Here is a 16,920-nt window from a genome sequence, read left to right on the forward strand (position 1 = left end):
CCCATGATTACATCCCCTCTCCATTTCATCTCAGAATTGGTTACTATGGTGATGACCTACCCCAAAGCCTCTCATCAGATCATTATTTTCTTTCCGGGCTTGTAAGTGCGAACCGTCGTCCAGCCCACTCTGTGCAGCCAAACTGGCCCAATCAAATGCTTGGCCTCAGATCTGGTCTCCCCAGGCATTTCCTTACCGCTAACAGAATCCCAGTTATTGTCTGAGCTCTGTGTTTGCACAGTGGTATTAGCTGTACTCTTAATCATAGACATGGTTAGGAACAAACAACACCTGTTTAGCTTTAAGCTTCTAATTCTGATTTGCTATTTCCTACCAGGGAAAATGAACTGTCATAATTTATGACTAATTAAGAAGCGCTGACTATTAAAAATCTCTTAATTTTGCTGTGAAAAATAGAAGTGAGCAGATAATGAATAAAAGCCAGCTGGTATTAGGTCATTTTTTACCTTTGGGCCACTTTATTTTATCATTCTTTTCTATACAAGCGTTCCGAGACAGTATTAGTATTAGGAGATAACATTTAAATCACAAAAATATCATGACAATATAAAAAGTGAACAAAAAGGATCTAATTCATTTCAACTAATTAAGTATAATGGCAGTTCAGCTCAAGGTGTCCTGGATCTAGGAACCCAGTGTTTGTGTTTCCTGGTTTTTGCATTTCGTCTCATTTAGTGTTTTTTATTTGTGTTTTTCATCTTTAGTGTTTTGTGGTTTCTGGTCTTTAGGTTTTGTTACTGTGCCTTGTGTTCCACGTGTCACGTCCAGTCAGTTATGCTCTCATGTCTGTTCTTCCCCAGTTCCGGTGTCAAGTCCGCATCTTAATCTGTGTGTCATGTTTCCTGTTTTATTTTGGTAGTTGCTCTTCTTGTGTATAGTGTGCTCAGTTTTGCTTCCTCCCTCGTAGTACACACACCTATGGTGTCAATTTCAAACTCCTTGGTCACCGTGTTCTTGAGTTATTGCATTCAGAAAATTTTCAGAAAACTTGAACTCTGACCTTGACCTTAAAGTCAAGATCACTGAGTTTCAAACTCAGATTTTTAGTAACTGCACCTATGGTATCAATTTGAATCTTCTACGTTGCCTTGTCCACTAGTTATTGCATTGACAAGAATTTCAGAAAACATGACCTCTAACCTTGAGGTTGATGTCAGTGAAAATCAAAGTCATTCATTATTTTTAGTAACTTCACCTATGATATCAATTTGAAGCTCCTACATCGCATCACATTAATTGCCAACTTAGATCTTCACGCCTCCCACCCATCAGCTGAGGGAGTAAAAGTACAGGCAATCCTGGCAGTCTGTCACTCATCAGGAGTTTTTGGTACAGCACTTTCTTTGCAATCATTTTCACCTCGCAACCTCCAGGAATTACTACCAACCAATCATGGAATACACATTTTTCCCTAGTAACCGGTGGTTATATCATGTCCAAGGGACAACACTTGCATGACATAAGTGAAAAACCTCAATAGCAACTTAAATAAGGAATGGTTCAGAGTTCCTGGATTAAGCCTATTAAATAAATCAAAAGATAGATTTTAACTCCAATCTTTAAAGTAGACGGTGTCTGACTCCTGAAGCCAAACTGGGAGCAAGTTCCACTGGAAAGGAAGAAATCAACAACTGCTTACAAACTTAGGCACAATTAACTGATTTTAAATACACAGTACTACTTTACAGCTGATTTTAACAATATTCCAATGCATTTAAGATTAATTTTAGGCAATTCAGCCTCCAATTAAAATTCAACTTTAAAACAACACATATTAGGAAACTTGAGCCAAACACACAAAATGTTGTTACTGAGGTTCTCACAACTAGAAAAAGTATGAAACTTAAAGAATATTCCTTACTAGTATTAGTAGTATCAATTTTCTAAAATAACAACAACTACCAAAAACAAAAGGCATTAAAATATACTGACAACAGCCTAGGTTACCATGTGTTGTAAGACTGCTGTTTGACCTTCACATCAGATGGACAGAACGAACTGCCCCGGTGCCCATCTCCCTCACATGTAAATGCACTCTGTACCACTCGAAAATCATTTTTCATTTTAGTTTAGTTTGTAGCAACTGAAAATAAAATAAATTCATAATTATAATAAAGGTCAATCAAATGGACCAATATGGCAAGGCCATGATGATCCACTTGGTAAAATAAATCCACTTGGCATCTTTCTTGGCCTTAAGACAACAGTTCTGATGGCTAAAGATCCAAACGGGACACAAAAAAAAAAAAAAAAAAATCATTTTTCAACATGTGATGTAGTCCAGTGACTTAAACAGAGGGTCCTGAATGTTTGGAACAAATGCTATGGCCCCACAGCCAGATGTTCTCAGATGTGGCATTAAAATGGAGAGGATGCTTGCTCCATGCATTTGCATGTCTTAAACCTAACTCTGGTCTCTTTTTAAATCTACCCAAATTAAAGTGTAAAAGAAAAATCAAATCAAGTCTGCACGTGAGTCTCAAGAAATTACACTAAAAAGACACATGATTAAAATAATTTAACTATTAAACATTTTTGCATGAGAACTGTGAAATTGCTGAATTAAAGAACTTGGCATCAAGACAAGCTTTTTTAAATCACCAAACTTTTCATTTTGGGTAGAAGCTGAAGGTTGCTGACATATGAGTGACAGCTGGTGTTTCTGCTGCTCTGCACAAACACATGCATTACACAGTCCAATGCCCAGAAATACAAAAAAGCAAGTAGTACTCCATGAGCAGAGAACGAGCCTAAATCTACTACAAAGCATTTGCACTTCACACAGCAAAATCTCCAGTGTTAAATTAACACTGGAGAGTGTCTATATGGGTCCACACCTCTGAGTGTTAAATACAACACTGTTGAGTGTTAAATTAACACTTTTGACAGCGTTATATGTTTAAAAGTAACCTAGTCAGTTTTGAAGATTAACAATGGCTAACACTGAGCAGTGCTGATTTTCTAACACTGGAAAATAACTCAAAATGTTAGAAATATTCCAGTGTTAGAAAATCAGCACTGCTCAGTGTTAGCCATTGTTAATCTTCAAAACTGACTAGGTTACTTTTAAACATATAACACTGTCAAAAGTGTTAATTTAACACTCAGAGGTGTGGACCCATATAGACACTCTCCAGTGTTAATTTAACACTGGAGATTTTGCTGTGCACTAAAGCAACATGACAGAAGAGTAATTGAATTTCTGATACCGCCAACCAAAATAAACACCCCACAGCCATTGGGACACGGAACAGTACTCTTGAAAAGTATATACGAAAAATACAATAAACTGTGCAATACTATTAAACTATACAGGTAAGATATGGCGTTATTTTTGTGCCACTATTCTGAGCGCACGTAAAATAAGTTGCAGGTGCAAGTGCTGCATTTTGAGGAGAAATTTATTTTGAGCAAAGAAAAGCTAAATCTCAGTGAACAAAATTCATTGCTGTGTGCAAAAAATGTATTTCAGTGTTTGCTATTATCCACACACACACAACAGCAGCCCCTCTCGCTCAGTTTTTGCATTTGCGCTCGCTCGCAATGTGTTGCTTGCGCTCTCAACATTTCTGCCGGTGCGCGTTCAACTCTTTCTGTACACCGTTATATTTGTGCCACAAAACCAGTTTGAAATATTACTCTGTCTGGGTCACAAAATGTGTGCTATGCATAAGTGCTCTAACGTTTTCGGAGATGCCTGTTACCTGGTGGTGTAGTTGGTGATTTCTTTGTCAGTTCAGCCTTATATATCATGTTTAACCCGAGTGACCACCCGGTCAGCTGGTGGGTAACAGGCATCTCTGAAAACTTTAGAGCACTTATGCAAATATGAGATGTCTTGATGAATCGAGCAGATATTTGAAGTTTACACAGCACCATTCTCGCATGAAAATATCTTAAAAGTTTATTTTGTGACCCAGACAGAGTAATATTTCAAACTCCGCCACTCTGTGTTCCTCCGCCACTGCCTCGTTTGAGTTTTGGACGAAATGGATTCTGGGATATTGCATTTTGTCATTTCGAGCCAATTGGAGACCAAAACAGCCAATCAGATTTTTTTTGCATCCAAGTCTGTGATTGGTTTTGTGGCACAAATATAACGGTGTACAGAAAGAGTTGAGCGCGCACAGGCAGAAATGTTGAGAGCGCAAGCAACACATTGCGAGCAAGTGCAAATGCAAAAACTGAGCGACAGGGGCTGCTATTGTGTGTGTGTGTGTGTGTGTGTGTGTGTGTGTGTGTGTGTGTGTGTGTGTGTGTGTGTGTGTGGATAATAGCAAACACTGAAATACATTTTTTGCATGCAGCAATGAATTTTGTTCACTGAGATTTAGCTTTTCTTTGCTCAAAATAAATTTCTCCTCAAAATGCAACACTTGCACCTGCAACTTATTTTACGTGCGCTCAGAATAGTGGCACAAAAATAAGTAAGAGAGGTTAACTAAGAAACAGCAAAAGGATAAAGGCACAGTCCACCTAAAGCTTAGACCTTTTCTGAAATTCAGATACAGTACTCTGTACAGCTAGGAAGTGTGTGCATGTATCAGTTCTTAGTTTTTTTATTTGTTTTCTTCTTGCACCCTTTCTAATATTCTAATATTTGTTTGAATTTTTAAAAAGTAGAGGGATGAGTATATGAATAAGGGTGCGAAGAGCAGGGGGTGATTTGTCACAACATGCGCAGTCATTTTGTTTATATATTTGCAAGCAATGTATTTATAAGCTTGCTCTCCCATTCACGATTTCAGATTCATAACTTTATTGCAATTATACTGCTTCATCTCCTTTGAAATTTCTGCTGGTTAAAGGCCAAAAATTGGACTCGGTCACTCTGAAGTTCAGTTACAGTCAGTCTTTTGCTATTCACCACCTTGAATATAGTGGCTGTGATGAATATGTATGTATGTGGCTAGAGACCGGCCACATATCTATTACTCCAAAGATGGGGAAGAAGAGAAGTCGTAAGTGTTTATGTGCACTGGAGGCAAATTTGAATTCGTGCCTGCACCTTCACTCGCAAGATATGAAAGATCACAACTGTAATTTCTCACCTGAGAAAGGTCCCCTTCACCCAAGAAGTGAAAACATTAACAAAAGTGACAACGTGATATCGCTGCAATTACTTGTCAGTAGAACAAGAACAAGTCTGAACAACAGCTAACAGCAGCTAACATTATGCTGTCCCTCTGATAAACAGTTTGATTACATTCTCACATCACATGAGAATTTATTCACTAAATGTCATGCCAGCAATGCTAGCAATACTTCAAAGACAGTTTAACACCATCTAATAGCAGCGAACAGAGGCTAACACCTGCTAACAGAGGCCAACGGGAGCTAACAAGTGGTAACAGCAGCACTTACTGACAGAAAAGTTCAAGATATCCTCAACAGCTCACCTCAGTATCACTTTCCTTTCACAAAGTGTTACAGCCTCCTCCAGAATAAATATATGTTGACACTCGGAATATTGACAGCTGAGGTAAACAGCTGACTTACAGCCTAGCATCACTACAGATTAATGGTGGACAGAGTTATTTGTGAGTAATGTGAGAAAATTACTGTGAGAATTAGGAATGGTAAGAACAGACTTCAGTTGACTGCAATCTACTGACATCTAGTGGTAAGATTTTAGACACTGTATCTTTAACTATATTGTACTTTAACGCTTGATTTTGAAGTGCAACTTATATGCCAAGAATTGCCGTCTTGCCCATGGCACATGTCCTAAACATTTCCTTCAGCATTTTCTAGTATGACTCAGATTTCAGTGCTCCATGACAACTGGTGTTATTTCCTCAAACAGAATACATCTTATTCAAACCAATAAGTTCAAATATGGTCTTGTTGTTTGGGATTGACTGGTACATGTCGCATTCTTGTGTGATCTCTGTTGGTCGATCGTTTCTGTGGAGGGTGAACATGATTTTGAATTTCTTCCATTTATAGACGATCTCTGTGAATTGTGGTTGTGTGTTGGAATCTAAAGTCTTTAGAGATACTTCTATAACCTTTCCTTGTCTGGTGAGTTTGAATATTACAGCATTGTGAAACCTAAAAGAGTTACGTTCAGTCACCCCTTCTCCATCTATTTCATTTTGCCAAACATGTTTAAGCTACAGTACCTGGAATTTCTCGATCCTACGTCTCTGCAGTTTATTGCAGAAACGCTGATACAATCTTGATGACTTGGCAGAAAATGGGTGAGAGAGAAGCAGTGAAGAAGAGTGTCAGCCTTTTAATTAAGTGGCAGATTTGATTATGAGGTAATGATATTTGCTTTGTGCAAATTTTAGTTTGCCATCAGCCTCATTATATTAGCACTTGAGAGACGGGGCCAGAGGGAGGCTTAATCTCACACTATGGAAATATGAGTGAATTGAATAGATGATGTAATTAATCTTCTAGAGTCACGCAGAGGGAGGGCAGGTAATGAGAGGAGAGGTGACAGACCTATTTACACATACAGAAACTGACACACGTATAAATTGCGGGTACAGTGTGTATTTTGATTCATGTGCTATTCAAGAAGTTACATCATTGACACAATTACCGTAATAAAGAAACACACACAGAGGTGACAGTGTGTAGTCGTCAGACTCACACACGCCCTGTCAGAGGGATTAATGTTCAAGAAGACAGAATGTGCATCACATGGTCTCACACTCTTTTCCACACTCAGACGGAGTAGGCGGTGACTCACAGTGTGAAGTTCTCCTCGGGGTAGCAGCGGTTTCTCAGCAGCCCTGCCCACAGCTGCACTCCTATGATGCCGAAGATGAAGAAGACGAAAAAGCAGAGGAGAAGGACGTTACCCAGCATGGGCAGTGTGTCGAGCAGCAGGTTCACCAGGATACGCATGCCTGGAGAGAGACAGACAAATACTTATGTGATGACACATCCCGCACAGCTCTATGGCTGACTTTACTTTATGATCTAAACGGAGCAATGGCGTTCCCATCCACTTGCTACGAAGCTTTATAGGAAGATTGTGTACAGGTAAAGAACAGCACACAAGAGGAAAGAGGAGGAATCATTTACTCATTTTATTTGCAGCATGAAGAGAAAAAATACCTATAAGTAATTACACACCAGCAGGAGAGCACCGAATCACAGCTGACTTATGCATATACAGTAATAAACCGACCTTAATTAGTGAACTGTTGTGAGCTGAACAGCAGTAATATTAGCACTACAAAGCATTACGAGCTTGGAAAGCATCGATGCAGTTCTGTTATTGATTTACTAGTAATGACTTTACTCTTGCCCCAAATCCCTATTTGACTTAAATAAAACAGTAAAAAAAACACAAAAAACACAAAACAACCTTTTTGTTCACAGTCAAGAGATTATTTGTCTTCTCAAACCTTGTAAGAGTCTTTCAAAGGATTTCTTTGGACATTGGCTGCTCATTTTTAGTCCAGCCCTTGTGTCTGAGCACTTTTAGTGCAGCTCAGGGCATGAACCCAGGTTGTTTCTGTTCAGGATAGAAAACTTAGCAAAAAAGTATATACAAATTGTATCCTTAACCACCTTTGTTTTTGGCAGCTTGTTGTAAAACCACATTATTTGTTTCTTTTCAGCTGACCTGTAAAAAAATGCCAAAGATAACACATGTTGGCATAAAATAGTATTTTGTACTATCAACCAAGTAACCAACAAGGTGATTTACAAACAAAGTAAGCTGCAAACTTGCCACATGTGAGCATTGTACTGTGTCTTTAAAAAATTAAGGACACTGGACAAGTACTGTTATCTTTCTGTTACAATTAACCTCTTTTCCATTCAGTCCAACCTGCCTGCACTCCCTCCTTCACCTCTCTTGCACACTCTGTTTATTGCTTGGCTGATCCCAGGTATTTAAACTCATGCACACCTTCACCACCTCTGCTCCTTGCAGCTTTATTGTTACACCTGTCTCCCTCTCATTCACACTCATTTATTCTGTCTTGTTTCTACTGACTTTCATTCATCTTCTCTCCAGAGCATACCTCCACCTCTCCAGGCTCTCTTCCACCTGCCCCCTACTCCCACAACAAAATGTCATCTGCAAACATCATACCCACGCAGACTCCTGCCTGACTTGATATGCCAACCGGTCCATCACCAATGCAAACAAAAAGGGGCTCAGAGCCGATCCCTGATGTAATCCCACCCCTACCGTGACCTCATCTGTCACCTCATACCTCAGCTCTGTCTTGTTGTTCTTGTAAATGTCCCACCAGCCTCACATACTTCTCTGCCACTCATGTCTTCCTCGTGCAGTACCACAGCTCCAAAAACACAGTGCAGCTCCTTCTGATGGTCTCTATAGTTCTCTATTAACACTCTCAAAGTAAACATCTGTAGTGCTACGAAGCCATACTGCTGCTCACTGATCATCATCTGTCTTCTTCACCTGGTGTCAACAAACTTCAACAACTCTTTCCCTCTCAGCTTCGGTGTATGGCTCATCAGCTTTATCCCTCTGGTATCAGTATACCTCTTCTCCGTTCCTCAGGCATCCTCTCACTCTCCCAGCTTGTGTTAAACACTCTTGTCAATAAGTCGACTCCCCTCTCTCCTGGATATCTCCATGCCTCCACAGGTATGTGACTTAGGGAAATTATAAGATATCTTGCATAAGAGAGTTCATGCGATCATACCTAATATTGATATTCATGCTCGTTAGAATTACACACACCCTTACTTTAACCCAAATTTCACTAAATTACTGATCACAAAATCAAGGCGTTTGCACCATACTGTATGACTGAAGCATTTTAGGAAGCACAGCAACAGTGTGGGAAAGAAAAGGTTGGTAAGAACTAATCAAACAGTTTTTGTATTTCACTATAATGTTTCCTTCTAACAGAGGTTAAGCAATCTCCAACTTTCTAGAAAAAGATCTAATGATGCCAGCTTAAAGTGTCATTCAGTTACCAAAACCTTGTTAACTTTGTTATATTTTGAAAACTAAGCTCTTTATAAGAGGCAGCACTGCTGACTGTGATAATTCTGTGTTCTGCTTTAAAATTGGATGAGCAACATACCCTTATGCTCCACTGGAAAATGGAAGACGTGCACAAACACACAAAAATCTTTGGATCTGTATAATTAGTGCACACAGACTCCAAATCCTCGTCTCACCTATCGCTTTCCCTGTCTTAAAACATTCTCTGCCATCCCTCCCACTCTTTAGTTGGTGCAGAAATTTACACAACCATTTCTATATAACTCGTCGTATTATCATAATTAGCTAATCAATCACTAATCTCCTCACTAATTCTAATCCCACAGCCAATTACTTTGGGGCTAAACACTTGGGGAAACTAAACCATGGGTTAAATTCTATCTGTAAAATGGATTGAAGATTGATACAACATTTAACTGATTAGTCAGGGGGAAGGCCATCCATAGATCCTCTTCCAGGGATCTCATTATATAATGTAATAAAAAGGATGTCTTACTTGATGAATGCATACACTGGAGGTGTGCAGCTGTACACAAGCAGAAGACTTGGAAACTTGACTCGTGTGTTTACAGTAAAAGTGATATTTCCATTTAAAATAAAGCTGTGTTTTGAATCTGATGTATATTTTCTGTCTGACCATGAAAGAATCTTCCCTATTAGTGATGGATACAAAGTTCAATTTTTTTTTATCTTCTTGTATAAAATCTTCTTCAGAGCTGCAGGAAGTGGTAAGTCACACATGGAAAATATTATTCATTTCTAATGAGAATTGAAATCCCCCTTCTGTGATTTTAGTTTTGGTGGGAATATATATATATATATTAGGGGTGCAACGATATTCGTATCGATATTGAACCGTTCGATACAGTGCTTTCGGTTCGGTACGCATATGTATCGAACAATACAACATTTGTAATTTATTTTATCAACTTTTCTTCTGACGATGCTGTCTGTGTTGAGCGCTCAGTGAATCTGCGTTCGACTACTCCGCCTAGGCTGCACTGTCGAGCGCAGATCCACTGAGCGCTCAACACAGACAGCATAGTCAGAAGGAAGAGCACAGGGCAAGCTAGCGAGACAGAAGTTAAGCTCTCCTTGCAACATTCAGATCTGGCGTTTGGAATTATTTTGGTTTTCATGTGAAGTATGACCCTGAAGGTAAGCGAGTCATGAACTAAAGTAAAACAGTATGTTGGATGTGCCATGCAATGCTCAATTACATGGGTGGGAACTAGTGTGTTAGCGCAGTTAGCTCGTTAACGTGTTGGCCGTCTAGCCCCATGCACGGGGCGATCGGCGGTAGCTCGTTAACGGAGATTTGCCGTGTTGTGGCGTTAAGGTCATTTCAACGAGATCAACCTGAAAGCACTAGTGGGAACACAACGAATATGACTGCACATTTACGCCGACATCATCCTAGTGCAAAGACAAAAACAACAAGCATGCTACTAACTTTAGCCGAGTCATTTAGACAGCTGTTAGCACAGGATTCTCCTTATGCTGCTGAGAATATAGCCCAGAAGAAGCGGATAGTATAGCTTTTATTTTGGAAAGAGACATTTCTCTGTAATAAACTCTCTTTTCCAAAGATGAGTGATTCCTCAATCAGATACAGGGCTTGCAATATCGCTAGCCCGACGTCCTGGGGCTAGCGATTTTTTCAGTCGGGCTACCAAAATCTATCTCTTCCCTGCCCGTCGGGCTATTGTAGGGAGAAAAAATATATGTCAATGCTTTTGCATTCTTTCAGAAATGTAGCTGGGTAATTATGTCATTGGCATTGGTGAGCCACTGTCAATATGTGACATATTAAAATCACGTTTGAATTTGCGCTTGTTTTTTTGCTTTCACTTTGCAATCGTGCTAACTGTGTATAGAGAGCGACAGCACTGATCTGTGAGTGATGATAATTTGTGCACCAATTCCTCTGACATCGTCTTATTAATCGTTAGCTTACCAGGGCTCGCAAAATCGCTAGCCCGACATCCCGGGGCTAGTGATATTTCCAGTCGGGCTACCAAAATCTATCTCAGCCCTGCCCGTCGGGCTATCATAGGAAGTAAAAATATATGACAATGCCTTTGCTTTCTTTCGCAAATGTAGCTGAGTAATTAGCTGAGTCCTCATCAAAGAACAGTGCTCTTTAATGAATGCAGCACATAACTTTACATCGTAGAGGTAACAGGGAGACATATCGAGTTATCAGATAGCCGTCTTAACTATATTCTAACTCTACAATTTCCCGACTGCACTTTCCTCTTATTTCACGACACCACCCTCTAGTGGTGCAATATGGTATAGTCAGACAGGACACAACATCACTCACTAGCTTACTCTTCAAACGTGGCACGTGAAATCTCCCGCAGCAAGCTTAAACGTGCTAGAGGTTGACTGCGCAGAAAATTTAAAAAAAAAAAATCTCTGGCATGTGTAAAGACAGATGGATTTACGCAGGTATTTTAGTTCTGCTGAGCCAAAAAAGACAGGTCAGGATGAAGAAGGGACAGGCAAAGAAAGGCCTACCACAAAGCGGAAAAGTTATGATAAATCAGATTACGAGGCAAAAAGAAAGCGCAGTTTTTTGGATTCATGGACAAAAGAATTTCTGTGGCTGGAATATGACAAGGTAAATAACATGATGTTCTGCCGGGTGTGTCGTGAGTTTCCCTCTATTGCTGAGTCGACAAGCGCCTTTGTTACTGGGACCAGTAATTTTAGGAAAGACCCCATCAGAACTCATGAGAAATCTCTGCATCACAAGAAATGCATTAGTGCTCAGTCTGCAGCATCTGTCCCAGAACAAACACCAATTGCAAAAACCATACTAAAAATAAACCAAGCACAACAAGAAGTCCTGAAAAAGCTGTTTAGAACTGCGTACTATGTTGCAAAGAGTGAACTACCACTGGCAAAATTTAGCAGTCTTTGCAAACTTCAGAAAGCAAATGGCCTAGATCTTGGTTCCACTTACCTCAATGACCATGCTTGCAGAGAGTTTATTGGAGCAATAGCACAAACTTCAAGAGACCAGATTGAAAAGGAAATTCAAGAAAGCAGGTTCTTATCCATTCTTGCAGATGGCAGTACAGACACTGGTATAATAGAACAGGAGTTGGTTCACGTCAGGTATGTGAGGGATAATGGTGACATAGCCACATACATGATCAAATGTCAGCCAGTCAAGAGTGCAAATGCTGCAGGTATTTTAGAGGCTATTGATGAAGCAGTGAACACCATGGGTATCAGAGAGGACACATGGAAAAAGAAAGTAGTGTGTGCAAATTTTGATGGTGCTGCAGTGATGATGGGTGAGAAAACAGGAGTAGCTGGGAGACTGAAACAGAGGATACCCCACATCATAACAATCCACTGTGTGGCACACAAACTAGAGCTAGCCGTGCTGGATAGCGTGAAAGGCTGTGAGTACCTGGTGAAATTTGAAGATACACTGAAAACCATCTTTAAGATGTACTACTATTCCCCAAAGAAGCGAAGAGAGCTGACAGAAATAAGTGAACTGCTAAATGAGAGGCTGGCACATTTCAGTGGGCTGAAGAGCACACGGTGGCTTCCAAGCCGGCTGAGATGTCTAAAGGCTGTGGAAAAAAATTACACTCCCACTGTTGTTCATATGGAGAACATGGCAGAAGGAAGTGATGTCAAAGCCGAGGATGCAGCCAAGGATAAGGGGGTGGTGCAGGAGATGAAGACTGAGAAATTTGTTCGCTTCCTGCATTTCATGTTGGACTACAGTACCATCTTATCCAAGTGCTCTACTGATTTTCAGCATGATAACCTAAACATCACACGAACAAATCAGTTAGTTGAGAGCACAACATCACGCTTACTCAGCCTAAAAACAAAACCAGGAGAATATCAGAAAACCTTGGACACAAAGTTCACAGCGAACCAGGATGGTAGCATTTGCTACTGTGGAACTCAGCTAACAAAAAGTCAGCGACCTGCTAGAAGAGGTGAGGGAACAGACAAAGACACCTTTGGTGCAGAGATCCAGAAGATTATTGACAACACAGTCAAGTACATGGACAACAGATTTAAAAATCTCCATGAAAAGCCTCTCTCTTGTTTCAAGGTTTTTGACCCTTCCACTCTTCCCTACCCCAGAGAAGAACTAGCAAATTATGGGGATGAAGAGGTGGATTATCTTGTCACACATTTTGCCTGTTTGCTAGATGCAGAAGAGAAAGAGAAAATTCCACAAGAATGGATGGATCTAAAAGTGTGGCTTGCAGAACGCCGGGGTCGCAAAGTAGATTGCTTGTACAGAGATCTCCTCTCTGAGAATCCAGAACATCTCTCTCATATCTTGTTGCTGGTGAAATTAATGCTGACACTTAGTCCATCGACAGCCATCTGTGAGAGAGGATTTTCTTGCATGAACCGAGTGAAGACAACACATCGTACCTCTCTACACCCTGAAACACTGAATGACTGCATGCAACTCTCCATTAATGGGGAAACAGTTGAATCTTTTTGCCCTGACAAGTCGATTCGTTTCTGGATGTTTTCTGGAAAAGGTTCAAGACACCTGGATCATAAAACCCCGACAAGAACAAAGAGCAGTGAAATGGAGGCCAATGCACAGGAAGAGAAAGCTGATGAAGGAGATGCTATGCCCTCAACGTCGAGTGGCATTTTCTCATCCGAGACTTCAGTGGAAATTTCAGATTCAGGATCTGACACAGACTAATTCATGTTCTAACAAGTTCACAGAAAATTCTGTTTAATTAGAACCAGATATTTGAGTTGATTGTAATGTTTACACAGTTGTTGTAATTTGTGTTTTAACAATTTTTTGATTGATGTTTTGTTTCCTTTACAATATTATACAATAAAAATAATCTTTTTTTATTCGGGCTACTCAAATTTATTTCGGGCTACCAAAAACTAAAGAGTGTCTGCCCGAAGGGCTACCAGGGATTTTAAAAATTTTGCGAGCCCTGCTTACTATGCAAACATGACAAGTGAAATCTCCCGCAGCAAGCTTAAACATGTGAGAGGTTGATCGCGCAGAGAATCGCTGAGCTTATGTGAGTGCGTGTGTAAAAGCAGCACGATATATATTTTAGTTCTGCTGAGCCAAATAAGACAGGTCAGGGTGAAGAAGTGACAGCCAAAGAAAAGCTTACCACAAAACAGAGAAGTTATGACAAATCAGACTATGAGGCAAAAAGAAAGTGCAGCTTTATGGTTTCATGGACAAAATAATTTCTGTGGCTGCAATATGACGAGCTAAATAACCAGGGCTGCACATAAGTGGTCCGCAGGTGCGAATTCGCTGTCAAAATAAAAAACACGCACAAGGGTTAGGGTTAAATTTAAAAACTGTACTTTTGAGTTAAAATATATATTTATAATTTTAATAAATGACAAATTAAAAAGGCATGAACATTTTTTTGTATCGAAAAAATATCGAACCGTGACACCAAAGTATCGAACCGAACCGAACCGTGAATTTTGTGTATCGTTGCACCCCTAAAAAATAAATAAATATATATAAATATATATATATATATATATATATATTTATATATATATATATATATATATATATATATATATATTAGTGCTGTCAATAGATTAAAAAAAATTAACTAACTAATCTCACAATTTTCTGTTATTAATTGCGATTAATCTCAATTACTTTATTAATAGCCTGGCTCCAATTACATTTTTTTATTCTTTATATTTTAAGTAATTATCGTTGTTCACCGAAGTCCAGTGGTCTCCGGTGAGAGCGACATTCCTTACTTGCACAAGCTTGCTGGACTGCTGAGCCCTCTGGTCCCCATACAAAGTGTGCAGTCTCGACACAATGGTTCCTCTCGAGGGCAGATTGTAACACTCATCTCCTGATGCAGCACGAATGACTTCTCTCAGTCCATCATCTTCTACTATGCTAACTGGCCGGCAGTTTTTAGCTATCCAAACAACCAAGGAATTGGTTACCTTTTCTCTCACATTTTTTGTTATTCGTCCACAAGCACCATACTCCTGAAGCGTAGACTGGCGAGGTCCCGTAGAGGTGGATTCAGTTGGGTGTTTTGCTCTCAGGTGATACGCCAGTGATGAACTGCTTCTGTGGTACTTGAATTCAGCGTTGCAAATTGTGCATCTTACTCTCGTTTTGTCCAACAAGCCATCAGGCAACTTCTTAAAGAGAAACTTTCCACCCAAAAGTCCGCCCTCGTCCATGCTTGCGTGTGTTAGCTAGTGTTAGCTAGATAGTAGCATGGTGTCACTTCTTCTTCTTCTTCTAATCATTTCTGTCAGGCCAAACGCCAGCATAGCACACTGTTGCCCCCTCCTCCAGAGGTGCTCATGAATTTAAAGGTCTTAGATTACAGGAAATTAATAAAAAAACAAAATCAGCGTTAAATTTTTTTAATGCATTAAACATTTCGCGTTGATCTTAACAATTAACACGATAATTTTGACAGCACTAATATATATATATATATATATATATATATATATATATATATATATATATATATATATATAAAACACCCAGCACGCCCCTGCGGGCGGTTTATCCTTCAAGCTCGGGTCCTCTACCAGAGGCCTGGGAGCTTGAGGGTCCTGCGCAGTATCTTAGCTGTTCCCAGGACTGCGCTCTTCTGGACAGAGATCTCCGATGTTGTTCCCGGGATCTGCTGGAGCCACTCGCCTAGCTTGGGAGTCACCGCACCTAGTGCTCCGATTACCACGGGGACCACCGTTACCTTCACCCTCCACATCCTCTCGAGCTCTTCTCTGAGCCCTTGGTATTTCTCCAGCTTCTCGTGTTCCTTCTTCCTGATATTGCTGTCATTCGGAACCGCTACATCGATCACTACGGCCGTCTTCTTCTGTTTGTCTACCACCACTATGTCCGGTTGGTTAGCCACCACCATTTTGTCCGTCTGTATCTGGAAGTCCCACAGGATCTTAGCTCGGTCATTCTCCACCACCCTTGGGGGCATCTCCCATTTTGACCTCGGGACTTCCAGGTTATACTCAGCACAGATGTTCCTGTACACTATGCCGGCCACTTGGTTATGGCGTTCCATGTATGCCTTGCCTGCTAGCATCTTGCACCCTGCTGTTATGTGCTGGATTGTCTCTGGGGCATCTTTACACAGCCTGCACCTGGGGTCTTGCCTGGTGTGATAGACCCCAGCCTCTATGGATCTTGTGCTCAGAGCTTGTTCTTGTGCTGCCATGATTAGTAATATATATATATATATATATATTAGGGGTGCAACGATACACAAAATTCACGGTTCGGTTCGGTTCGATACTTTGGTGTCACGGTTCGATATTTTTTCGATACAAAAAAAATGTTCATGCATTTTTAATTTGTCATTTATTAAAATTATAAATATATATTTTAACTCAAAAGTACAGTTTTTAAATTTAACCCTAACCCTTGTGCGCGTTTTTTATTTTGACAGCGAATGCGCACCTGCGGACCACTTATGTGCAGCCCTGGTTATATAGCTCGTCATATTGCAGCCACAGAAATTATTTTGTCCATGAAACCATAAAGCTGCACTTTCTTTTTGCCTTATAGTCTGATTTGTCATAACTTCTCCGTTTTGTGGTAAGCTTTTCTTTGGCTGTCACTTCTTCACCCTGACCTGTCTTATTTGGCTCAGCAGAACTGAAATGCTTTTACACGCGCACTCACATAAGCTCAGCGATTCTCTGCGCGATCAACCTCTCACATGTTTAAGCTTGCTGCGGGAGATTTCACTTGTCATGTTTGCATAGTAAGCTAACGATTAATAAGACCATGTCAGAGGAATTGGTGCACAAATTATCATCACTCACAGATCAGTGCTGTCGCTCTCTATACACAGTTCGCACGATTGCAAAGTGAAAGCAAAAAAACAAGCGCAAATTCAAACGCGACTTCAATATGTCACATATTGACAGTGGCT

General features: G+C 40.2%; 1 protein-coding gene across 3 annotated transcripts in view; it reads right to left on the bottom strand.

Annotated features, from left to right (window-relative positions):
• The window catches only part of LOC146572039 (voltage-dependent T-type calcium channel subunit alpha-1I-like), a 288,178-nt gene that overhangs the window by 112,417 nt on the left and 158,841 nt on the right, over nt 1-16,920 (bottom strand). For all 3 annotated transcript variants that reach the window (XM_085276073.1, XM_085276072.1, XM_085276071.1), the window contains one exon: nt 6,725-6,884. In XM_085276073.1, the coding sequence (XP_085132199.1) occupies nt 6,725-6,884 (160 nt within the window). The remainder of the gene's footprint in view (nt 1-6,724; nt 6,885-16,920) is intronic.

The sequence above is a fragment of the Mchenga conophoros genome, linkage group LG6 (assembly GCF_057382185.1).
Source record: "Mchenga conophoros isolate Kocher_MC1m ecotype Shallow Benthic linkage group LG6, M_conophoros_male_GT1.1, whole genome shotgun sequence".
NCBI classification, from domain to species: Eukaryota; Metazoa; Chordata; class Actinopteri; order Cichliformes; family Cichlidae; genus Mchenga; species Mchenga conophoros.